Consider the following 26,570-nt stretch of genomic DNA (forward strand, 5'->3'; position numbering starts at 1 on the left):
TGTTTAAAAGACAGACTGATTTTATTGCCTGTGTATATCTATGCACTGTTGCCCTAAATATAATTTTGAAACTATCACAGACCCAGATAGTTTTTTTTCCCCTCACAACATATGGTTTTCTCACCAAATTTATTGTAAACATTTGGATCACACGGTATTACATTCAAATCTGCTTTTCATATTTACAAATGATAAATTTTGGAATTCTGTTGATTCTGGGGTGATGTAATACAAATTATCATTTTTTTCCCACCTATCATAAACCTGAGATTCACATGACAAAAGGTCCTTCGAGTATAGAAATTGTTTTGTGACTCTGTGGGTCAGTCAGTATCCGTAAAAATCATTATAAAAAAAAATTAGCCAGATGTGGTGGTGTGTGTGCACCTGTAGTCCCAGCTACTTGGGAAGCTGAGGCAGGAGAATTGCTTGAACCCTGGAGGTAGAGGTTGCAGTGAGCCAAGATCGCACCATTGCATTCCAGCCTGGGTGACAGAGTGAGACTGTCTAAAAAAAAAAAAAAATTATAAAAATAGCTGTGTTTTGGCTGGGCGCGGTGGCTCATGCCTGTAATCCCAGCACTTTGGCAGGCCAAGGCAGGCGGATCATGAGGTCAGGAGATCGAGCCCATCCTGGCTAATACAGTGAAACCCCATCTACTAAAAATACAAAAAAAAATTAGCCGGGCATGGTGGTGGGTGCCTGTGGTTCCAGCTACTCGGGAGACTGAGGCAGGATCATGGCGTGAACCCGGGAGGTGGAGCTTGCAGTGAGCTGAGATTGCGCCACTGCACTCCAGCCTGGGGGACAGAACGAGACTCCATCCCCAAAAAAAAACAAAAAGAAAAAATAGCTGTGTTTTTAAAAGGTCACGGTTAAGAGGGTCATACTCAGATAGTTTCTTTTGGCTGACATTAGAATTTATTGTAAATATTCCTCTGTGGAGCCTCTCTGACTATAGGCAGAGGTAGTTTATCTCATTTCTGATCTCTTATAGCATTTTCTACATGCTAATTACTGAAACATACCACACTAAATCCTGGTTTTTTTTCCGCCTTCCTATCACTATACTCTGAATTCCTTGAAATAAGGGAAATGTATCCTATTTATTGTAGTATGCTTAAAACATACCACTTTGCCAGGCACTGCACTAATATTGGATGAATTCTACATGTGTGCCATTTTCAAAGGAAGGTATTTTTCTTGACATTTTTCTACCTTTGAAAATATAGCGATTTGTTATCCTAGGTTTATGATGTTGGGACATACTAAAACATTAGTTCCACAAATATTCTGTACTTAAAGTTTAACTGTTAGAGGCAAATAGATGGTGAGCAGTGATCACTTGAGTTATAGCTCCTTGGAGTAACATGCTAGGCTTTCTATAGGCATGCAGACTGGGTGGGGTAAATGTGCATTTTTTCCAAAATTACTTGAACAGGTATGCAGGGTTAAATCATAGATAAAATAGAACTACTAAGGATTATAGGTAGAAGTACTTCTGTCGACCTGAGTTAGAATATTTAATAACATCAGCACTGAATTTGGCAACTAAAATAAATAGAAAGGGAAACTTGATTTTTGTTGCCTTACAAAGGAAAGCATACAAAATTCATCTGCAGAAAGAGCTTTCTGAAACTGAATTAAAGAATATTTAGCTTTTTAGGAGTGTTTGTCTTCTTTAAAAAAAAAAAAAGATTAAGGTGGCCTGCCACAAACACATTGAGGTACTATACATTTTAATGTCTAAAGAATCGTCTCCTTTGCAAAGCACAGTTGCAATTTTAATGTACTTCTGTGATTGTTTGATACATATCTTTCTCTCAAACTAGACTAGAGCCTTCTAGGAAGGTAGGAACTGGATCAGTTTTGTTCATTATATCTCAGTGCCTAGCAAGGTGCAAATTGAGTACAGGAATAGACAGACATTCACATTGTTGAAATGATTAAATGACTGAGCCAATGAGTTTTAACTGTTTTCTACCTCTACACCACACTGCTCACATGTGCAACTCGCCAATCTCTGAGATGCTGAAAGAAGGAAAGGGATGTGTGCTTCCCTGTATCCATCTCCTTCCGCATGATCCCTACTTTACACAGTAGATTTGGGCAGATGTTTCATTGTTGTTTATAGAGTGCGTTGCATGGATCTACAAACTCTAAGAAGTACTTCCAACATGAATTTTTTTTTAAGCCAGAGAAAAGAAGGCACATGAGACTTTCCATGAATAGTTTACTAGAAATCCACATAAATTCAGATTTGAGACTACCTTTGTGTAAGTAAATCACTGTTAAGAGTTTCTCATATTCATCCAGAAATTTTTGACATATATATAAAAACCTACACACAGGTATTGGTGTTTATGCAGATGCAATCATACTACACATCCTTGATTTTTTTTTTTTTTCTTACAATGTTGGACATCTTTGTACTTTACAATTGATATGGTTTGGCTCTGTCCCCACCCAAATCTCATCTTGAATTCTCAGGTTTGTGGAAGGGACCCAGTGGGAGGTAATTGAATCATGGGGGCAGATCTTTCCCATGCTGTTCTTGTGATAGTAAATAGTCTCACGAGATCTGATGGTATTATAAGGGGAGTTTCCCTACACAAGCTCTCTCTTTGCCTCCTGCCGTCCATATAAGATGTGACTTGCTCCTCCTTGCCTTCCACCATGATTGTGAAGTCTTCCCCAGCCATGTGGAACTGTAAGTCCATTAAACCTCTTCCTTTTGTAAATTGCCCAGTCTTCGTATGTCTTTATCAGCAGTGTGAAAATGATCCGATACAATAATATATGGAGCCATCACATTTATGATTCAAAGTATTCCATAATATGATGTGCTTTAACCAGTTTCTTATTGATGGATTTTGGGGTTGTTTTCTGGCTTTATCTTTAAAACACTGCTGCAGTGAACATGCTTATATGTATATCTTTGTTTTATACAAATAACCTGGAATCTTTGTTTTTGAAAATTCATTATTCAGGTACCCTTAGTTGCAGAAGAAAAAATAATGAAAATATGCACTAATGCTTATCATTAGCTTTCTAATTAAGAAATTACTTCTCAAACCACCCCTGCCCCCCAGACATACTCTGTCACTGTCTGTCTCCCCGCCTACCCTGCTGTGTCTCTCTGTCGTGTGTCATTTCTTTCCAGATATTTGGGTATTGTAGCTGATAAATCAGTACAGTTGAATTACAGATATTAGTAAAGATACACCATTTAATGAACTCGGTCGAAGTAAATAGAACTCAAATCCTGACAAAGACATTGACAAGCAAGGGCAGATGATACTTGAAGGGCAAAAACTCTATGAGGGCAATAACAATAGTAGGGGCTTTAAAAGATTATGGTTTGGGCCAGGCACAGTGGCTCCAGAAGCATTTTACTAGACCAAGGTGGGAGGATCACTTGAGGCCAGGAATTCAAGGTTACAGTAAGCTGTGCACCACTGCACTTTAGCCTGGGTGACAAAGCGAGACCCTGTCTCTAAAAAAAAAAAAAAAAGGATTATGATTTCAAATTCAGCAGATTAGTAAGTATCCTTGGGAGTAATTAATGATACTTACAATTATTTTTTTGTAGAAGTGACCTTTTTCCTTTGCAGTTGTGCTATAAAAGTCAAAAGTGAACGAAAGATGAACGTATCTATCTTCCTCTGTTAGAAGGAGAACTCCATGGGAATGGGACCCTTGTCTTACTCAGTACTGGGTCTCGAGAGCCTGGAACCCCATAGGCCTTCAGTAAATGTTCACTGACTCAATTAGTGCTTTTTAATTTTGCCACCAAATTATACCCCCCAAAAAAGTAACATTATGTTTCTCCCCGCCCACACCCTCCCCACCGAGATGGAGTCTTGCTCTGTCGCCCAGGCTGGAGTGCTGTGGCGCAATCTTGGCTCACTGCAACTTCCCCCTCCCGGGTTCAAGCAATTCTCCTGCCTCAGCCTCCCGAGTAGCTGGGATTGCAGGCATGCTAATTTTTGTATTTTTAGTAGAGACGGAGTTTCACCATGTTGGCCAGGCTGGTCTTGAACTTCTGACCTCGTGAAGCGCCCACCTTGGCCTCCCAATCCCAAAGTGTGGGGATTACAGGCATGAGCCACCACTTTATCTTTCATTCTTTGTTCTTTATACTCTATTTCCACTATTTTCTCTGTAAGTTTTTAAGATAAAGCTCCAATTAACTGTTTTCCTCTTTATGAAATTTTAGTATTTATTTTGAATGGATTAACTTTAAATGGATTTTTTCCCATGTTTAGCTTTCTTTGGATAATGGGAACCTCCTATATATTGTAGGTAATATTCTTTGAACTATAATAGTTGAGTCAGATGTTGATCAGTACTGTCAAATGTTGATCAATGCTGTAAAAAGTCAGCAAGTTCAGTTTAATAAGAATTTTGGGTGAATATTTTGTTTCTTTTCAAACCTTGTTGGACACGTTTTTACTTTGGTTTTTTTAAACCTTTGGTTTTAATCGAAAACAATTAGTCTTCTACATAGACCCTCTTTTAAGGTAGTTTTATTGAATAAGTTTCATAAACCCTCTTAAGGTCTGCTTACTAAGTTTCCATTTTGTGAAGTGTTAGGGAAAAGTGGAGTTCATTTTGGAAATAGAACTTACTAGTTTTTTGATGCATATAATATCATTCAATGAAAAACAAAGCATATCTTAAATTTCATCTTTCTACATATGCATTGCTTATGCCTGTCTTTTAAATATGAATGAAAAACTTACCATTTGTAGTTTTCCTTGAAGACTTAAAAGTCATGAACACTTGATTGTTTTTCATTTTACATAGTTTTTTCTTACACTGTCTTTTAAATATGAATGAAAGTTACCATTTGTAGTTTTCCTTGAAGACTTAAAAGTCATGAACACTTGATTGTTTTTCATTTTACATATTTTTTCTTACACTGTCTTTTAAATGTGAATAAAAGTTACCATTTGTAGTTTTCCTTGAAGACTTAAAAGTCATGAACACTTGATTGTTTTTCATTTTACATATTTTTTTCTTACAAGAATAATAGTCTTCAAATAAGTTATTTCTGCCTTGATGAAATTATTAAATGAGGTTGGAACATTGAACATTCGTTACTGAATAAATTCCTAGATTTGTTTGCTGCTTGAAGGCAAAGTAAGTTTTAAACTGTAAGACTTTAAGGGAGTATATATATTTCTGTAAGATTAATAACAGCCAGCACTTTTGAGACAATTTTTTAGTATATCAAGTATAATACTAAGAATATAAGAGAAGTTTAGGATGTGTAGGTTACAAAGCTAGAATAAAACCAAAGCTCTGAGAAAGAGGTTGTTTAGCAGGTAGACTGTACTGAATTGAATCTGGGAATTTTCCAGATTCTTTGAAAGGATAGAGAGGTGAAACTTCTTCCAGTGTTTGCAAACTTAGAATAAATGTAGAATAAGCCGTAGGTCAGTGTGATCATACTGGGTTGTCTCTTTCAGACACACTTTTATACGTGGAAATACTTTTTGCATAACAGCCCATTTGGGGTTAACTTTAACGAATAATTTAGGCTCATGCTCTTCTTTTTCAGCCCTGATGCTCTGATGATGTCAGGGGCAGAGCAGAACCCACAGGAGGGAGGCAGGGTTGACACAGTGTTCCAGCAGGAGGCTAGGTTGGAACACTGCATCAGGTAAGAGTAAAACTACACCCCTGCCTCCGGAAAAATACAGTCTTAAAGACTAACATTTGTGGGTGGGCAGGAAGCTCTTTGTTGGAGTACTTACATGGAGCAAAGTTGAAGGAGGTACAGTTTATTTCTAGACCGAATGGTTGTCCGTAGACTGACTCTTGGTTTCTAGAACATAGGAGAGAAGCAATGCGTAATTTTGCTAATTTATCCCAGAAACAATTTTTGGATTTTCTAGGACAACAATTTTTCAAACTTCTAAATCTTTTTTTGTTTGGTTGGTTTTTGTTGTTGTTGTCGTTGTTGTTTATTTCAATGTGGAACAAACTTTTAAATCTTTAGACCCCTTTAGACGTTCTTAAAATTTGTGGACCCCAAGAGTCTTTGTTTACATGGGTTAGATCTATCAAATACTTACATTATTAGAAATTAAAACTGATTAATTTTTGTTTTTACTTTATGTAAAAAAGCAATAATCCATTACCTATTGGCATAAATATTTTTAGGAAAATAACCGTATTCTCCAAAATTAAAAAATTATAAAAAGGGTGGCATTATTTTACATTTTTGCGAATTTCTTTTACATCTGTCTTAATAGAAGACAACGAAATTGTCATATTTGCTTCTGCATTGTCTGTTGGATATGTTGTTTTGTTTGAGGTATACCAGGGGTCTAAAAACTAAGCCCTGTGAGATAGATCCAGCCTACTGCCCATTTTTTACTAGCCCACAAGCCAAGAAAATTTTTTCTTTTTAATTGTTGAAAAGAAATCAAAAGAATATTTTATTACACATTAAAAATTGTATGAAATTCAAATTTCAGTGTCCATAAAAATTGTATTAGAACACAGCAGTGCTCATCGTTTATTTATGAATTGTCTAGGACTGCCTTTGCACCATAATGGTGGAGTTGAATTGTTGCAACAGATACCTTATAGCCACAAAACCTAAAATAGTTACTATCTGGCCTTATGGAGAAAACAGTTTCCAAGTTAAATCTAGCCTTACACAATAAAAGGAAGCACTATTTCGTGGCTTTTTCAGATAACATAATTATTCTTTGGTACCACATCAAAGCACAAATGATAATTTCTTAAAGGTTACTTGCAGTGTGGAAGCTGAAGCCACTTTAATGCATTTTTTGTACTTTTACTTGATTTTATACCATAATGCATTGGATATTTGTAAAATATCAGATCATTGAGTTACACACATCTTTCAGATGTTGACATCTTTCATTATAAAATATTTAAAAAGTGTATTTGCTGATTTCACAACCTATCTTATCAAAGAAGCCTTTAAGTGCTGGAAGCTCTTGAGATTATGGACATGGACATACATTTTCCAAAATTTGAGTTTTCCCTTGAAACCCTCAGCATTGTCATTAGTAACCATTGGAAACAAATACTGAAAACATTGCTTTCCTTGAAATGACAAGCTCACTTCGTTCATTTTTGAGAAAATGCCTGCTCGATAACCAAGTCTGAATTATTATAGATTATCAGCTCTTCTTTCAAGAAAAATGGTGTGCCATGAAAAAAGTGGCTTGTTCAGCTTACAACTGAATCATACAAGTACTTTTCTGTGAGACAACCATTGTACCTATTCATATGCAGCAGAAGTGTTGTGTGTATATATTTCCCATTTTGACACATAGAGGAAGATGTGTTTTTAGGGCTGAGATTTAATAAAATTAATTTGTACTGCTTCATGAACATTCATAAGTGAGATCAGCATACATATTTATTTTCATTTATTTAAATTTAATGCTTATGTATGTGGGGGGGGTAAGGAATACAATAACTGTAAGTGAAGAGTACAATGACTATATTTTGTTGCCACTGCCTTGATTCAGTGCAAATGTCAACATAAATGTCAATTATTATTACAAGAATAATTTTCACCTTTCAAATCTCTAAAAGAGTCTTGGGGAGGGACTCTTAGAAAGGAGTCTGTGGTCCACAGTTTGAGGACTACAACTCTAGGAAAATAACTCTATTGAAATGGCTGTAAAGTATAATTGTTTGGGTGACTAGCATTTCACTTCACAGCCTCAAGCAACTAGACCCACTGCAGCTTTGTACCAGTGAACCAGAAATATTTCCAGAATCTGTCCCAAATCATAACTGCCCTGAGGTGGGGATGTGGTACAGCCTGGCCCTAAATTTGTCAGTAGAAGAAATCATGAGAACTGTGGTCTTGAAAGCCCAACCAGGACTTCCAGATTGCCCTAAGATTGATATTTAAAACTAAAGTAATAGAGTCTTGCTTTAAATAAATTCTTTCAAAAATTAGTCATCGTGTAGTTAATACTGTTTTAATTCTATTTATTTTCTTCAATACTCACCTGCTTTGGGGAATCCCTTAAAGATACTTCTTTATTATTCTCCTAGTAGACTTTCACTTTCAGTAAATTGTCAAATTTATAGCTACTGTTCCCCTTTCCCTTTGTTATCACTGGGGATAAAGGTTCATAATGGTTTTTTTCCCACTGAAAACTATCCAGTGAGGAATTTGCTACTACTGTTTATCCTAAATAATTTTTTCATAAGTTCTTCTCTAAGAACTTTGAGTTGAGGTCTTCATAGAATAATATCTGAAGTCTTCCTACCTCTATACTACCCAGACACTTCTATTGAGAAGATATAGGACTCAAGAAAGAAAGAATTTCTGATCTTAGAAAACAAAAATTAATCAGAGTACAATTCTGAACTACAGATTAGAACTTGCAATGTGGTATAATTATAAAGGTATAACATCTGGGTAAGTAAAAAGGAAATATTTTGAGGGAGGCATGTAACAATAGCAGAAAGGACATTTGGAGAACTTTTTCAGCTATCAGTACTTAATTGTGGTCCTAGGAAAATGACAGTAAAGGAGAATGAAGTTAAATAAAAAAGATTACACAAGGCAACTGATTCAGTAAACACCTGAGTGCCTGTATGTATTAGGTCCTATGTTAGGCACTAAAACTTAAAGGATTTACTAATGAATAGATTGAAAAGTTAAAAGCTATACATTGCTAGGTTGTATTATATGGCTGTCTATTTAGAAATGTGAAGTATAGTGCTAACGTTTAATGGCAGCTGTCTTTCTGATGGAGAAACTCAGGTGCTGTTTTATTCAACTTGCCTATGGTCAGACACGATATGGAAATGATATTTTTGATATGAGTTCTAAACCGATTAGGTACTCCCTGTTGACTGGGGTTATATTCAAAGCCAGCTTGGAAGAATTGGAATGAGAGTTTAGTGACCTTTGAAATTCCTTCTGTTTTTAAACATAATTTAGAGTTATTTTAAATTAAGGTTAACTATGCTTAAAAGTAGAATATGAGACCTCAAAATACTTTAAAAACCGTTTTGAAATAGTGTAATGGATTTGTAACTACCTCAGTTAAGTCTGTAAGTGCCAGTGAGCTTAGATAAAAGTTAAGTTTCATACGGGGCTTATTGACTTTGCTTTTTTCCCGTGGATGGGGACTCTCTTCTTTTGCTGTGTACCTTGCAAGTATATGCTGTTAAAATTTTGTTAACAAGGGAGATTTGTAGAGGATATGTGAGTGAGTTAGTATAAGTCAGCAGTTCCCAAAGTATATTCCAAGGGAATACTGAAGGATTTTATTTGATGAAAAGGATGTGTGTCTGGAAAAAAAATTGATTTAAACAAAGCTTATTTACTTTGAGACATCACAAGTCTTAATATACAAATGTGCATAAGGATGCTCCAACAAAGAATTACTGTTTCCCCAAACTTATTTGAGCAGAAAACCTAATTTTTCAAAGCCACCTTACTGATTAGTATTCCATGGAAGAGAATACACTTTGGGAAACTGGTATAAATCTATTTCTATTACCAGAAAATGATTTTAAAGCATGTGACCTATTGCAATATTACTATGTATAACCTTCTTCTTTTTATTCCTAACTAGATTTTATTTTCATGAAAAACTGTGGCTTTGGGTAGACCATAAGTAGCAGGAATAAGTAATGTCTGTTAAAATGCTCACTCTGAGAACATGAGGAAAGGAGATTTACATTATATATTACTACTTGTGAAAATCATCTGTTAGCTTTTTTTTAAATAAGTAAATATGCCTAAAATAAACTACAGTGTAGTCTTTATAGAGAATTTCTCTATTTTTAAATTGCAGATGTTGGGGATCAGCCAGGTGAGGTAGGTTATTCAGGCTCTCCTGCTGAAGCTCCTCCAAGCAAGTCACCATCGATGCCGTCACTAAACCAGACATGGCCTGAGCTGAATCAGAGCAGTGAGGTTAGCAAAGCTTTCCTTTTCTTTCATTAAAAGTTAACTCTTTTAAGGTAAGATGTTCCAAAGAGGGTAATTTCAATCTGTCTCTTCCAGCATGCATGCATAATTGAGAGAATATATCAGATATACTATGATAAATGTTTGTAATTATGTGACTTTTTCGAGGTTTTCAAAGTATATATTCTGTCATTTGATTTCCACCACTTACCCCATTAATACCTTGTGAGTTTAGAGAGGCAGATTTAGAAAGTTTAACCGTCAAAAGGTAAATGACTTGGCCAAGATCTCATACCCAGTGAGGGACAAGAGCTAGGATTTAAACATAAGTCCTTTGATACCTAGTCAACTGCCACATCCACCGTGTCACACTGCCTTCTCAGTCCTGTAAACAAGATATGTAATAATACATTTGGGATCTTAGCATTGGAAATGATAAGAGAAGTGACTGATTCAGTTTCCATGTGAAGAAAGTATGTTTTACAACCCCAGAACTCTGTATAATTAGTTTTATTCAATATAGAATGTTTAGCCATATTGAATGCGTTAAAGATGTGTTATATATGACCAAGCACAGTATGCAAAATGGAATTTGGGACCAATGCACTGTTTCCCAATTTCTTTGAAACTGCATTATCTAAAACATCAAAAGGGCCACTGATAAGAATAAGGGAAGAGGACCTGAGGCCCTACCTCCCCTAAAACACCTGCTTAGGCCCCTATTAGAGCAGTTTTCTTTGTGAACAAGTTACGTTTTTTTTCTTATTTTTTTTTTCTTTTTGTAGCATGTAGGAAATGCTAAAAATATAAATATATAAGAGTTTGTTCACTTTCAGGAAGAAGTTCTAAGCTTCTGTCCTTTCCATGCCCTTTACAGCCAGAAAAATGCTGGATTGAAGACCATGCTAGATAATAATAATTTTGGACAGTTGGAAAACAGAAGTAACTGTGGTTTTATACTACTTCCTGCTCTATGACATAATCACAGCCAAGATACTTGTGTCTGAGACATTATAACATCACACCATCCATCCTACCATTGGATGCAAAACCATTAATACAAGTGCTTTTCTAGATGAAGGGAATAAACCTTGAAAGAATTTGCTAATAGAGAGGGTTTATGGAAAGTAAGGTAATTGTTGTTAAGACACTACTGTTTTTGCTGTGTCTATTCATTTTGTGTCATTTTTTAAAAACCAATATATTAAAAGAATATTTTTATTCCATTGATATCAGTTTGTAAATAAAAACAATTCTTTCTAAAGCATCTCAAATCTAAAGCCCATGTTCATTCTAAATAAAATCATATGTGATCATTAGAGACTAAAGATAGAAGTCCCTTCTAAATTCAGATAGTAGAAGTTGCATTTTTTCCTACTGAAATATTCCCATGAAGTTTTATTTATAGTATTTGGTAATGAGGTCATAATTTTTTTCTATATGTGAAAAATCAAAATGTTAATAAAACATTGATTTTGAGACATTTAATGATATTTCTAAAAATATCTAGTTAGGATATGGAATTTAGATTACATTTTAATTGTCTTCCACAAAGCACTAGTAATCTTTCAACATAGATTTATTTAGCATCTGTGGTTATGGATGAGACAGTATAGGAGATGACACTAATAATCTGTAACCTTTATGGAGCAGTTTTGATGTGTCAGTTCTGTTTTAAAAACAGTACAAAACAAACTCTTTATGTATATTAACTCCTTTAGTTCTCTGAACAATCTTATGAGGTAGATATTATGTTACAGATGGAGAAACTGAAGCACAGAGAAGTTATGTAACTTGTCCAAGTTTGCACAGCATAACTGGGATTCCAGTAGCCTGGTTCCACAGCTGTGAGCCCTTAAAAATTAAGTATGAAGATGATAAAAGTGTCCCTTTGTCCTCCAGGTAGCTTACATGCAGTCTTGTGAAACTAAGTTAAACTTCATGCCACCCAAATGAGATACACAAGTAAATACCTTCTTTTTGGCAAAAATCTTCTGTAAACTTTTCTCCACAGTTAGATAATTAGGATTTTAAAACTTCCTTCTCTGTCCCTGTAACAATAATTATTGAGGAAAAAACTAATTATATTAACAGATATTGATAAGTAACTTTCCTGAAATGATGCCGCATGATAAAAGCAATTATTGTGGGATTTTTAATTCATGAAATACTTTGAATGGATCAGTATTTCTCAGAATATCTTAATTTTCATATGAAAACTAATCTGTAGGAAAAGTGGAATTATTGTATTAGCCATTTTTGTAGGTAATTTTCACCAGTGTGCTCATTTGCTGATACTTAATTTTTACATATCTTCTCAACTTAAATGTCACTATTGTAAATAGTAAGTTGAACTTTGAAGCATAAAAATGTATACTTTCCCAAAGAGGATTTTGGTTTATGGGGTAGTTTTGTCTTTTGTGTAAATATTTGTGTGTATACATTGTGTGTGTGTAGATGTTTTTCCTCTTTAGAGGATAACTGATAATTCTTAAGAATCAGATTTAAATGATAATTTTAATACAATTTTGATGTAAAAATTCTATACCATTTTATTACTAAGATCTCCAAAACAAATGGAATTTACTATAATTAATATTGACTTATCACTCCACCTGTTTTAAGAGGTATGATTTTTTTTTGTGTACCTCTTTTAGAAGAGTAGTATTTCATATCAAAGTACATCTTCTGTATATAACTCATGCTCAGATGCTTGATTTGCTCTCATTGTGGCCGCATTCTGATTTTTCTAGCATGGGGTAGGGAGTGGGGAAGTGGGGGTGCCTGATTGGCAGTTCTGTCTTGTGATCTGGCATGGCCCTGTTTGTAGTGCTGATTGCAGGGGTTGACTTGCTACAGATTGACATAAGCTCTACATATATTAATTCCAGAATTCTTTGCATTTTATCTCAATTATATTTTATTAAATATCTATACATTTGTGTAAAATATGTGCACGTACATAATAGAATCATCTTTCAGGGGTCGCACTGGCAAGTCGCACTGACTTGCTCTGTTTTGAACAAAACTTTGATTCTTTAGGATCACAAAATCAGTACATTAACATTTGAATGTTCAAAGAGGGATTTGATGTTATTTTTTCTTTAGTCAAGACATGCCTCTTTAGTATTTTTACTTGGTGGACATTTATATCACTTAGACTTTGTTCCTGTATTGTGTTTTATTTTAATTCTGTAAGGCTTTAAATCTCTTCCATAGAGATTGCAATAAATCATTACTATACTTTTGATTGTGAAGCTCCTTACCTTACAAGATGACCCAGAATAAATATAAAATGTTGATGGAAAAATAGAAATTACTGAATTTTGTTAAACCTATGAAACACAACTTGCAGTGCAACCTCTGAATTACTTTGCTAAATCTTCTCCAGTGATCTTTTACTCCATCTTTCTCATCATGCTGACTTGTCTCTCCTCTGTCTATTCAGCAGTGGGAGACATTTAGTGAACGCTCTTCAAGCTCACAAACTCTGACCCAATTTGATTCTAACATTGCACCAGCTGATCCTGTAAGTCAATCACTTAGCTTGCTTGTTTGAGATTAATTTTATTAACCCAAATTTCCATTCATTATCGTTTTTAGCTGATATGCATGATTCAGTGGAGTGCTTAGAAGGAAGTGGTGGCAGGCTTTTCAGTTTTTGTGTGCTTAATGGTGGGAAAGACATTTTTTGCCATTCCTTTTTTCTAGTTATTTTGTTGAGAGAAAACTACGTTTTTAAAATCTGGTACATGTGTCTAGAGAAGCATTTTTTGTGACAATCTATTTGGTTACCCTTATCATTTGCTAATTAAGTGTATATTTTATATACATACTGTTTATTTCAGTGTAGTGACACTTTATGTAAATACTATTTGTATGCTTACACATCATGTAATATGTACTACATATGTAACTATTTATGCAATGTCATCTTTTATTTTGACATGCCAAATGACATGGCTTTTATTTAATTAGTATGTTGAGTCCTGTTAGAGAGAATCAAGTTCAGCAATACAAGATGTTGGACAAATACTCCCCTTATGCAAAGGAGCCTCTGTCTTGTCTTCTTGTGGCTTACTGTGTTGCTTTGAAAATGCTACAAAGTTCACATCCTGATTTAAAAAATAAGTTCTATCCCCACAGAGTTAATTTAATATATGCTTCACCTATCCCTTGGGTTTTTTGAAAACCTTAGCTGTTAATTGTTCTTCTCCCTGTTCACTTCTCTGCTTTTTCTTTTTCTCTCTTTATTTATATATATATATATATACACACACACACACACACACATATATATATATTTAAAGACAAGGACGTGCTAATAAGCACTTTCCAAAAAGAAAAGAGGGAGTAAGCAGGAAGTGAAGAAGTGTGTAAAGGCAAGATTTTAAAAATGAGCTGAGTAGAAAGATATGGGGAAAATGACATAAGACATTCTTTTTAGATGATCTGATCAAAGACAGCCAGCATTTATTAATTAAATGTAAAAATGGTCTTGTCATCTAAAGAGATTTTGAAGAAGTGGCATTTAAAGATAAAGTATACCTTTAGCAGTTAATGGGTCTTTGATGTGGTTTGTTTTTTGTTTTTTTGAGATGGAGTCTCGCTCTGTCGCCCAGGCTGGAGTGCAGTGGTGCGATCTCAGCTCACTGCAACCTCTGCCTCCTGGGTTCAACTGATTCTCCTACCTTGGCCTCCCGAGTAACTGGGACTACAGGTGTCCACCACCACACCCGGCTAATTTTGTGTGTGTGTGTATGTGTGTGTGTATATATATATTTTAGTAAAGGCGGGGTTTCACCATGTTGGCCAGGGTAATCTTGAACTCCTGACCTCCAATGATCCACCCACCTCGGCCTCCTAAAGTGCTGGGATTACAGGCTTGAGCCACCACGCCTGGCCTGATGTGTTTTATCATTTTAAAGAATTTATATGAAATCTAGAGGCTGCTGTTGTATTTATTGAATTCAAACATAATGTATGTTTTTTAAATGTTTATTTTATAGTCTATTAAGTATTCAAGGACCAGCTGATATGTAGATTATCTCTGCCTTTTGCTTCTCATTTCTTGCTACATTTAAGGCATTTATTTTTTGTTTTAGTCTCTGAAAAATGAAGGAGAAATACAAGGCAATGCTTGAAAACTTTGCTGCTTATTGGCAGCTATAATTAAGATCTCTTAGGAATTGACAAGTTCTGTAAATTAAAAGTTTTACCTTTATGTTTTCTTTTTAAGTTTAAAGTTTTACCTTTAAGCTTTAAGTTTTGCTTCTCTATATTATTCCTGTCTCATTATTGTACAGTTAAGCTAATATGAAAGTACTTAATGGAAGTACTCTATATGGGAAGGAAGGTTTGATATAGCAATAAAGAAACTATTATATTCTCTAACCCTTAAAAAACAGTGACAGTAATCACACATAGTATTATGATTCTTTGTCAGGCCAGGCAAGAACATTATGTATAAAAATCTAGAACTCAGAAACAAAATAAATTGACCTATGACTGACAGGAAATGTAGAGAAATAGTTGGTTGAATAGCAGTGATGTTCTTCACACTTCTTGGAAATAATACTCAAATTTGCAACTCTAGTGTCTAAAATTATGTGACTCAGTACTTTCCTTTGTTATCTCTAGTGTGTCAGGAGGCTCTCAGAAAATAGAGTGATTAATTTGCATTTTAAACTTGAATTTAGACCTCTGAATTTGATTTTAAAAAATTGTCATTCTTAAATACTTATATTTATAATCTAATACCTAGAAGTATCTTATTTATTTTATGGTGGCAAACTTAAATCTGATCTTTGTTTCCCAACCAGTATTCTTACTTTAAATTTTCTATTAAAGGAGTAGCCTGCCTTCTGTTGTGTCCTACAGTGTCTAAGTTTGTTAACCTTCATTTAATACTTACCTGAAGTATTACCCATCCACAGACCCACTACAGTCTGTAGCCACAATCCCACATGATCCTTTGCAAGGCTTTTATAAATAAGGATTATAAGTAAGTAAATAAGGCACATTCAGATTAGAAGGGAATCACCTAGGGGGAAAAAAACCTTACACTTCTTTTTTTTTTTTTTTTTTTTTTTTTTTTTTTTTTTTTTTTTTTTTTTTTTTTTTTTTTTTTTTTTGAGACGGAGTCTGGCTCTGTCGCCCAGGCTGGAGTGCAGTGGCGCGATCTCGGCTCACTGCAAGCTCCGCCTCCCGGGTTCACGCCATTCTCCTGCCTCAGCCTCCCGAGTAGCTGGGACTACAGGCACCCGCACCTGATCCGCCCCGCCTCGGCCTCCCAAAGTGGGGATTACAGGCGTGAGCCACCGCGCCGGCCAAAACCTTACACTTCTAATGTGAATTTAACATTTCTTACAGTATTGGAAATATTTAACGGACTATTAAAAAGAAACTAAATTATAATAATTTGCCATTTGCTCAGTAAAAGTCTGTACAAAGTTCCAAACTGGTCCGTAGCATTTAGAGACAACCACTACACAGTGCAGTGACCCCATTTGCAAACCAGATGGTTAGTTATTAAGCTTTCATAGTTCTGGTGAAATTGAGATTCTGATGGTCTTGGTTCCAGAAACTTGATCTCTTTTCTTGAACTGCTTGTCAGTTAATAGCCTTTGGTAGAATCTGCTTCTGCTAGGATATACATGAATGAAAACACTAGGAAAATTGTAGGTGGATGAGAAGTGTAATGCATTAATTAGTCTTTGCTGTGATTGATTGCACTGCAAATATATGAAAATGCTAGTTAACATTCCCAGCTGTTCCAAGCTTTATATATCTGATTTTATATACACATACACATACATTGAATATAGATTTAGATGAATGTTATGAATTAAAGCATCTAAGAAGTTTTTCTTTTTTTAAATTCCTAATTTGCTTTCTGTTTGGAATAAGAACTTATTTTCTCATGAACTATCATTTTTTTCTCCTTTAATCATGCCTTATAAAGGTATATTCTGATTTTCATAACAGTTATTTCTGGTATTAAATGTAAATTAAGAAAATAGTAGAGTTGCTCCTAAAGCCATGTTTTTATAACCAAAATATAACTTAATATCTTAAAGGTGTTTTTATAAATACTTTCCTGAGAATGACTCATTATGTGACAAATCTAAACTTTCATCCATCTATAATGTTAATATTATTTGTAACTATAATTTTTTAGTTGTAGGGCAAGTGTTAGGTTGATTGGTTAAGTACATGAACCCTGTCGAGATTCTCCCTGGTGTAGGGGCAAGAAATTACTTTGAATGAATTTGGTAGTGTAATAGATGTGTAAAGAATTTGTTACCAGTTGTTGGAATTCAGAGATGAGCATAAGCCAAGGAGATATGTCAGATAAGAGAGGGTGTGCTAGAGCTTTGCCTTCTCTAGCAGGGGCTTGGTGTTAGCACAGTACTGTCTCACTAAAACAGTTTCCAACTTAAACTGAAAGGCCATTATCCTCCACACTAAATTATAAACTTAATTCATTACTAGATATTAAAAATTTAGGATCTCAAATTCAGTCTTCAGCAGCCGCACATACAGAGTGTGAACTGACCCCTCATAGGAGGAGCTCAGCCCCCTTGGTGATATTTCTCAGCTGGTCTATTGCTGTTAAGCTGGGTGCTTGATCTGGTTCTGGTTTCTGCCCTGGGAGTCTCAGTCCCCAAGATGAGCCCTACCTGTGTCCCAGGTACACCTCTCTTTTCCTTTTTCTGAGAGGCTACCATTGTCTTCATTCTCTCACCCTTTCTTTTGTGCTTTCATTCTAATCAGAAGTCTTTACTATCAATTCCTTTAGTCCTCTAACTGGACTAGACTCTAATCTAGTCTAGTTTAGAAATAATCAGCTGTATTACAGTTATGAAAAAGGTTTAAGAAAAGTATTACCTTGTTAGAATGGGAGTCTTGTTTCTCTTTAAAAAAAAGGATTCCTTTGTGGCAGTTTTGTGTTAAATTTTGAGACAATCAAATTTAAACACTTTGAATTAATCTGTAGGAAGTATGTATTGTGCCTACTATTGCAATGTCATAGGCATTTTAGTAACTTTGTTTCATAGGTTTAAAAAAGTATCAAATTATTTTGAGCAGTTTACTGAAAATGAGTTTTCAGTCTGTTATCTAGTTCTTGGATTCTCATGAAATAGTTTATTTCAACCTCAAGACTCACATTTGCATAATTTTGTCAGATCATTCCTCACTTTTTAATATTGTCTTGAACTGTGTTTTTATAAGAGCATGTTTTAAATGTAAATCTTACACACACACACACACACACACACACACTTTTCGAGATGGGGTCTAGCTCTCACCTAGGGTGGAGTGAGATGGCATGATCACAGCTCACTGCAGGTTCCACTTCCCAGGCTCAAGGATTCTCCCACCTGGCCGGGCACAGTGGCTCAAGCCTGTGATCCCAGCACTTTTGTAGGCCGAGGCAGGCAGATCACGAGGTCAGGAGTTCGAGACCAGCCTGGCCAGCATGGTGAAACCCCGATTCTACAAAAAAAAAAAAAATTAGCTGGGCGTGGTGGCAGATGCCTATAATCCCAGCTACTTGGGAGGCTGAGGCAGGAGAATCGCTTGGACCTGGGAGGCGGAAACTTGCAGTGAGCCAAGATTGCGCCACTGCACTCCAGCTTGGGTGACAGAGCAAGACTCCATCTCAAAAAAAAAAAAAAAAAAAAAAGGAACCTCCTACCCTAAGCATCCTGAGTAGCTGGGAGTATAAGTCGTGGGCCATGCCCAGATAATTTTTATATTTTTTGAAGAGACAGTGTTTCACTATGTTGCTTAGGCTGTTCTCTGGGCTCAGGTGATTCTCCTGCCTTGGCCTCCCAAAGTGCTGGCATTACAGGTGTGAGCCTCTGTGCCCAGCCTTCACGTAAATCTTTAATCACTCCACTTAAAAAGTTTTTTTTTTTTAATTAGCAGATATTAGGCATATATAGTGAGCTTGATTTTTAAATAGAATTCTAGAGCTTTTAACTTAAAAAGCTTATTTTCATGCCTGCCTGAGTGTAAATGGGAAAGCCTGTCCACTGGTTTTTACAGTTTTATTAGTTTTGGTTGTTGCATGGCATTAGCTTGACATTTTAATACAAATTCTGTATTTCCTCCCATTTGTCTCTAGGATACTGCTATTGTTCATCCAGTTCCCATTCGTATGACTCCAAGCAAAATCCACATGCAGGAAATGGAACTTAAAAGAACTGGCAGTGGTAAGGAAGCCGTTGCTGGTTTGTATTTTAGTTTTGCATCAAACTAAAATACATAAGTAATTATTCTGTCAAGGTTCAATTTTCTTTCATCGTTGCTTATTTTTTAAGCTAGTACTTTCTATAATTATGTATATGTTCGTGCATATTTATTTATGTTGCAGTTTTTAAAAGGAATTTATTTTAAATTGTAGAGTTTTAAAATAAGGACATACGAAAATGTGACATTTCTAATACCCTGTGGGTTTTTATGGTCACCCTTGTAAATTTACATTTAAAATATGTTAAAACTTTAACTGAAGAGATATATGTTAAAATAAATTTTGGCTTGGAAATTATATATTTTACTTGAACTCTTGGAATGCCTCATTTTGGACTAAATGTTTCAGGGTTTCTCAAAGGTAGATTTTTTTTTTTTTGTATAAATCAGCATTATAAATTAACTTACTTTACAGCTTATATATGTAGTGTTTTGTTTAAGTTTTCTACAGGAATAAAATTGTGAACATGCAAATAAACTTTTTCATTATAAACTATCTTCTATTATGACAGAAAATAAAATTCTAAATAAATAGTTTTACATTTGTTTTTATTAAAAATATTATTTTGTCTTACATTTTATGTTTTTACCTGCCACTTGTTTGGATATTTAAATGTCTTACACTCTGGGCTTTATGAGTTTATCAGTTCAAATACCTATATCTTGTATTTTTACCTATTAATTCATAGATCATACAAATCCCACTAGCCCATTACTTGTGAAACCATCTGACCTTTCAGAAGAAAATAAGATAAATTCATCAGTGAAATTTGCTTCTGGTAATACTGTAGGTAAGTGAAGTATTACATCTTCCATTTGAAGTTTACTAAGTCTGGATTTAGAGTCTGACTATTTCAGATGTGTACCCATTTAACACTGTCTTCACTAGATAACACTTTGCCCTGTCTGTGAATAAATGGTTGCCCATTGACTCCTGCTTCAATGCAGGCCTCCTGTTTGCCATCCCTCTCTGTGTAGCCAGGTTTGGTCTTATGGCTCTTTCCCAGTAGTTCCTTCCTTTTCTATCACACAAGAAATTGCATATATACGTTTATTCAGCCAGTGTTAATTGGATACAGTATACCAGGATCTGTTCTAGGCACTGGGGATTGAACAGTAAAAAAAGTCTTTGCTGCTATAGAGTTTACATTCTGTAAAGGAGATAAAGAGGGAATAAAAAGTAACTCTTATATTAGAAAGTAACTAATACTGTGGATAAAAATAAAGCTGGGAGAGGGTGGAGAGGTGCCATTTTAAATAGGATGGTCAAGGAAGACCTTACCAAAAAAATGTAATTTGAGTGAAAACTTGAAGGAGATGAATTAAGCTGTACAAACCCAGAAGGAAAATTAAGGCCCAACAGACAGCAAATGTAGAGCCCTAAGGCAGGACCTGCTTCTACCAGAATAGCAAGCAAATACCTGGAATAGAATTAGTTAGGAAATTTGACAGGGAAAGGTAGCAGTGGTAGGACAGTAACAGGAGGCAGTGTCAGATTTTCTTTGACTTAGTGAGATGAAAAGCCAATCGAAGGTTTGAATGGAGGAGTGATGTGATCTGAGCCTCCTTTTTAACTGGGTCACTCTGGCTGTCCTAATGATAATAGGCCAGAAGAAGGTGAGACAAAACAGAACACAATTTGGGAGACAGGGATAATCAGGCAAGAGAAGATGGTGACAGCTTGGTGTCTAGGGTGCAAGCAGTGGAAGTGATAAGAAGTGGCTGGACTCTGGCTGTTGTGTACATTGTGGAGGAAAAGACCTCAAGAGTTGCTTTTACCTGTGTGGTATAGGATGTAAGAGAGAGGAGTCAAGGGTGGTTCCAGGGTTTTTGGCCTGGACAACAGGGAAATGAAGAAAACTGATAGCAGTAGGTTTGTAGGGAAAGAATCAAGTTCAGTTTCATATGTGTTAAACTTGAGGTGCCTGTTAAAATATCCAGATGGAAATATGTTCATTTTAATGTCATTCTTGTACCAACTAGATGATTCTGTGATTTACAAGAAAAAGGAAGGAGATATATTTTGAAATACAACTAAAATAACCAGTGCCTTCAGCTTATGACTCTTGAACGTATATAGTAATATTCCTTCAGATTGTCTCTAGAGTTCCTATCTTAAAATTTCTTTTGTCTGTCACAACTCTTAGTCTATTTCTGGGATTCTCTTCTGTAAGCACATTTTATTCCCATGTCAAATTAACAATTTTAAAATTACTTTATTTAAAAGTTTCTAATTTGTTCTTTAAAAGTGACCTTTTTGTCCATTACAGAAGTAACATATTTATTATAGAAATGTAATAGATAAAAATGAAATAATTACTCATATTCTCACTAGTCCACCAATGTCCATGATTAACAGATTCATTGTCAACTTTAGTTCTCATTCTGCACATATGTAAGGTATGTTTGTATCTAATGTGAAATTATAATACAGTCATCCCTCAATATGTTTAGGGAATTGGTTCTAGGACCCCCATGGGTACTAAAATCTGTGAATTTTCAGCTCTCTGATATGTGGAATGGTGTAGTATTTGCATGTAACCTATGCACATCCTCCTGTGTACTTTAAATCATCTCTAAATTACTTATAATACTTAATACAATGTAAATAGTTGTTTTATTGGGCCAGGCACAGTGGCTCACACCTGTAATCCCAGCGCTTTGGGAAATCAAGGTAGGAGGATTGCTTAAACCCAGGAGTTAGAGACCAGACTGGACAATATAGCGAGACCTTATTTCTACCAAAAAAAAAAATATATATATATATATATATATATGCGCGCACACACGCATGCAAACTATATTAAAAAAAACAGTGGTCATGCTGTATGGTTTTTTATTTGTGTTATTTTTATTGTTGTATTGTTACTTTATTTTCTAATATTTTCTGTTTGCGGTTGGTTGAATCCTCACCTGTGGAACCTACAGATACAGAACCACAGATTTGGAGGGCCACATTGTATATGTACTGTTTTGTGACTTATTTTGAATATTTCTGCATCATTAAGTATTCATTATTTTTTCTAGACTATAACTTGCTTTGTCTACTGTGTAAATATGCCATGATTTATTTGATTTGTAGTTAATTTTTTACAGTTAATAACACCAGGATGAACTGTTAGCCTATTAGCCAATCTTTGACTATCTCTGGCTTGAAACAGCATATCACTTATATTTGTTTGGAGTAGATAGAGCAAAAAGTAAAGAAATGATTATTATTAAATAGGACATATCCCATTTATCAGCAGATGGTTACAGTAGTTCAGACTCTTTTACTTCTGACCCAGAACAGATCGGGAGCAATGTAACTCGTCAAAGGTCAGTATTTCTGTCAATGAAAAGCATGTTAAACTATCTTGCTGCATTTTAATGTTTAAAACTATTTAGAACCAAGCACACATGATTTTGTTATCTGAAAGCTGATAGGTTACTTTTTGATTTATGTAAAAGACAAGTAATTTTGATCCTTTCCACTTGAATAGAAAAACAAAAAGAACCCTGGCTTTCTAAATGGTATTTTGTGGAAGCTTTAAAAAGAGGTGATAACTTCTTGGCGATAGAAGTTTTGTAAGTCCTTTTTGTACCTAACCAGTGAGAGTCTGTTAAGTAATATATGTATAGCCTTATGGCAAGTACCAAAAGAATTCTGTGTTTTAAAACACCATCCAAAAGCACAGTCCAGTGGTGGGCCACCTCCCCACCCTGAAGTTCTGCATTACATATAACCTTTCAGGCACAAACAAGAAAGGTGTGGGATAGGGTGGAGGATGGCTAGAGATTTGTCTGCAAGGGCTTTACCATCCACTAAAAATTGTGCAGGACAGAAGCATCTTTCTCTCCTCACTTTTTGCACATGGTAAGTATCATTTTGCTGCATGCCTGGTGTAGCGAGGATGCAGAATCTCCAAACAGCTTAGAGTCAGAAGGCTGCTTGTCTTCCTTTCTGATTCTTCATGTAGTTCTTCCTGTGTTTCTTAGCATTCTCAGTCATCTTGGATTTTACTCTGCTGTTTATTCTCATATGTGAAGATCAGATTACCAGAGTCCTTGGAGACTCTTTTCAGAATATGAAAGACTTTGGTAGCAAAGAAGTGAATCTCTAGGGTGAGTTGAGTTTGAGCATAGTCACCTCTAAAATGAGATGGTCTGTGTGGACACATGAAAGGGTACTCCAGCTCACCAAAATCCAGACCTTAATAGGTTGAAAGCTAACCATATCTGAAAGTAGACTTTCCTTTTTACAATTTTTTTTTTCAGACTATTATTACCTTTAATTGAATGGGAAAGCATTACACTAAGTATGCGCAGTCTATTATGAAGTCATGTTGACAACTAAATTTCTTTTCAAAATTTTTGAGGCTGGGCACATCTGTAATCCTAGCGCTTTGGGAGGCTGAGGTGGGCGGATCACCGGAAGTCAGGAGTTCGAGACCAGCCTGGCCAACATGGTGAAACCCCATCTCTACTAAATACAAAAATTAGCCGGGCGTGGTAGCATGCACCTGTAATTCCAGCTACTCGGGAGCTGAAGCAGGAGAATCGCTTGAACCCAGGAAGTGGAGATTGCAGTGAGCCAAGATGGTGTCACTGTACTCCAGCCTGTGCAACAGAGTGAGACTATCTCAAAAAAAAAAAAAAAAAAAAATTGAAATTTTGCTTAATAACTTTATTTAAAAAAATTGTTAGCCACATAAAATAATCAGTTGTTTAGGATACATCGAAAACAGTGCTATCTTAATTTATTGTAACACTTACATACTTGAGTGTTGAGAAAATGTCATGCTAATAAGATCCTTTGCTGCTTAGTCAAGTTTCAATGTTTAAAAAGAAAAAAGCTCTGATATCAGTAGTATGACCAATTATGATGGGGTGAATTTTGCAGATCTCATTCAGGAACATCGCCTGATAACACTGCACCACCACCTCCCCCTCCAAGGCCACAGCCCTCTCATTCCAGATCATCGTCTTTAGATATGAATCGGACCTTTACAGTCACCACAGGTAGGGGCTAGAGAACCATAATATACATTATCATTTAATTTTAAAGTTAATCCAACACACATACACATTTTATTTTTGTTTCTATTAACATGTCTTTTAAAAATATTTATCTGGCCGGGTGTGGTTGTTCACACCTGTAATCCCAGCACTCTGAGAGGCAGGCAGATCACTTGAGGTCACAAGTTCGAGACCAGCCTGACCAACATGGTGAAACCCCATCTCTACTAAAAACACAAAAATTAGCCAGAGGTGGTGGTGCATGTCTGTGGTCCCAGCTACTTGGGAGGCTGAGGTGGGAGAATCCCTTGAACCCGAGAAGCAGAGGTTTCAGTGAGCCAAGATTATTTCACTGCACTGCAGCCTGAGTGACAGAGTGAGACCCTGTCTCAAAAAAAAAAAAATTATCTGAAGGAAAATTCGGGTTAAAAAGATAGCAGATGAGAGGCAATTTTTTTTTCTTAACAACTACTTAAAGTGTGTTTGAGTGCAAATGATGAAGATGGGAACCTGAGAGATGTCACAGGAAGTTTTAAAAGAACAATGTTGTGATATCAAGTTAGGTGGGACTGATAGATCTCAATTTGGCTGATGAAGATGAAAAGTCATAATTTACCCAGGTTTTCAATTTTTGAAGAACTGGCATTATTGTTGTTACCTTGGTTAACATAGAAAAGTTAGGGCAGAGGATGATGAAGTGATGTTTTAGTCACTATGAGTTTAGAATGGTGAGGAAAAGTGAAGTGTTAAGTGAAAGGGAAAATTTGGAAGTTTTCATGTGATACTTAAACAGCAGTCAGAGATATGAGAAGAAAATCAAGGTTGTTTACTATTATGGAAATAGGCAGGAGTATGCCAGGAGGGCTTCATGTAATAGAGTTAAGAAGCAAAGCGACATCTGATGAAAGGCTGTCAGATTGGGTCTTTAGGTTACATACAGACTGTGTAACAAGTTAGTACCTGCCTTCTAATGCTTAACAAACATTCTTAGAAATCTTTATCATGTAGTCACATTCATTCAGCCTATTTCTTCTATTAACAAAGTGATTATACAGTTACTAAAAAGAAGACTTTCGTATTCATGCAGGACAACAACAGGCTGGAGTTGTTGCCCATCCTCCTGCAGTGCCTCCAAGACCACAGCCCTCACAGGTAATTCTCCAAGGTATTTATTACTAAACATCCCATGATCACTTTTCTTGCTAGGTATTTAATTCTGTTCTCAAATTATTTGGAAGGTCAGGAATGATCTGATGGTCATCCTTAATGAGCATTTAATTCAGTGAGGCTAAATCTCATTTTGAAAGATACACATTTCTAGAATGATCTGGTTGTTTTTTGAAAGAGCCTTAAAAGTGAAACAAATGATAATGTCTTGACAGAGAAGAGTTTAGTTGAAACAACAATGGATTGGGAGATAGGAGAGATCCATTACTGTCCTGGGTGTAGCAGTGACTCACAAAATCACTTGACTGGGCTGGGTGCAGTGGTTCACACTTGTAATTGCAGCACTTTGGGAGGCTAAGGCGGTAGGATTTCTCAAGCCCAGGAGTTCCAGACCAGCCTGGGCAACATAGTGAGACCCCCATCTCTAAAAACAAAAAAAAATTAGCTGGGTGTGGTGGTGTGCACCTGTAGTCCCAACTACTTGGGAGGCTGAGGTGGGAGGATCTCTTGAGCCTGAGAGGTCAGGGTTGCAGTGAGCTGTGATTGCACCACTGCACTCCACCCTGGTGACAGAGTGAGACCCTGTCTCAAAACAAAACAAGATACCCCAAAATAACCTCACTGCATCTCTCTGGATGTGTTTACTACATGAGTTAAGGAAGTATAATGACCTCTGCATCCCTTCCACATCGAAATTAGAGTGCTGTAGTAGACATTTATAAAATGCTTTGGGACAGCCTTAGTGGCTGAAGTTAAGGATCACATTATACATAAAATGTTGGAATGAGACTTAGCAGGGACTTAAAAGATAAATTGGAATTTATTGGAGAGAAGGTATTCCAAACCGAAGGTATGACATCCACAAAGCCATGGAAGTGTGTGTTAAGCCTGGCACATTCCTCAGGGGAAAACAAGTTCGTTCAGCACAGCAGGAGTAGATGTGCGGAGTGATGGGAAATGACGCTAGAGAGGTAGGGAGGAGGCAGAGCATCTCCCATATCATAGTAAGAAGGACAGAGTTTTTCTTAGAGGAGATGAAGAATTTTTAAAGGGAAGAGACTTCAGATGTCTTTCTTTAGTATCCTTTACTTCCTTTGTCATAAAACATCTCACACTCTATTTTAATTTCTTATTTACTTATTCTCTTCTGCTCCAGAGAGAAGCAACTTTATTAGGGTATAAGCGGGCCTCATTTGTTTTGTTCACAAGTAGA

At 35.8% G+C, this 26,570-nt stretch overlaps 2 protein-coding genes across 10 annotated transcripts in view; one reads left to right on the forward strand and one right to left on the reverse strand.

Annotated features, from left to right (window-relative positions):
• The window catches only part of ABRACL (ABRA C-terminal like), a 564,811-nt gene that overhangs the window by 107,610 nt on the left and 430,631 nt on the right, over positions 1–26,570 (reverse strand). The gene's annotated exons all lie outside the window — the stretch shown is intronic.
• Positions 1–26,570, forward strand: part of REPS1 (RALBP1 associated Eps domain containing 1) — an 84,997-nt gene that overhangs the window by 50,598 nt on the left and 7,829 nt on the right. For 2 of the 6 annotated variants that reach the window (XM_050787350.1, XM_050787353.1), the window contains exons 9-15: positions 9,819–9,940; positions 13,383–13,463; positions 19,068–19,155; positions 19,882–19,983; positions 22,438–22,510; positions 24,075–24,193; positions 25,278–25,342. In XM_050787350.1, the coding sequence (XP_050643307.1) occupies positions 9,819–9,940; positions 13,383–13,463; positions 19,068–19,155; positions 19,882–19,983; positions 22,438–22,510; positions 24,075–24,193; positions 25,278–25,342 (650 nt within the window). The remainder of the gene's footprint in view (positions 1–9,818; positions 9,941–13,382; positions 13,464–19,067; positions 19,156–19,881; positions 19,984–22,437; positions 22,511–24,074; positions 24,194–25,277; positions 25,343–26,570) is intronic. The other 4 variants (XM_050787351.1, XM_050787352.1, XM_050787354.1 and 1 more) reach the window with 4 other exon arrangements.

This window comes from Macaca thibetana, chromosome 4, assembly GCF_024542745.1.
Source record: "Macaca thibetana thibetana isolate TM-01 chromosome 4, ASM2454274v1, whole genome shotgun sequence".
Classification (NCBI taxonomy): Eukaryota; Metazoa; Chordata; class Mammalia; order Primates; family Cercopithecidae; genus Macaca; species Macaca thibetana.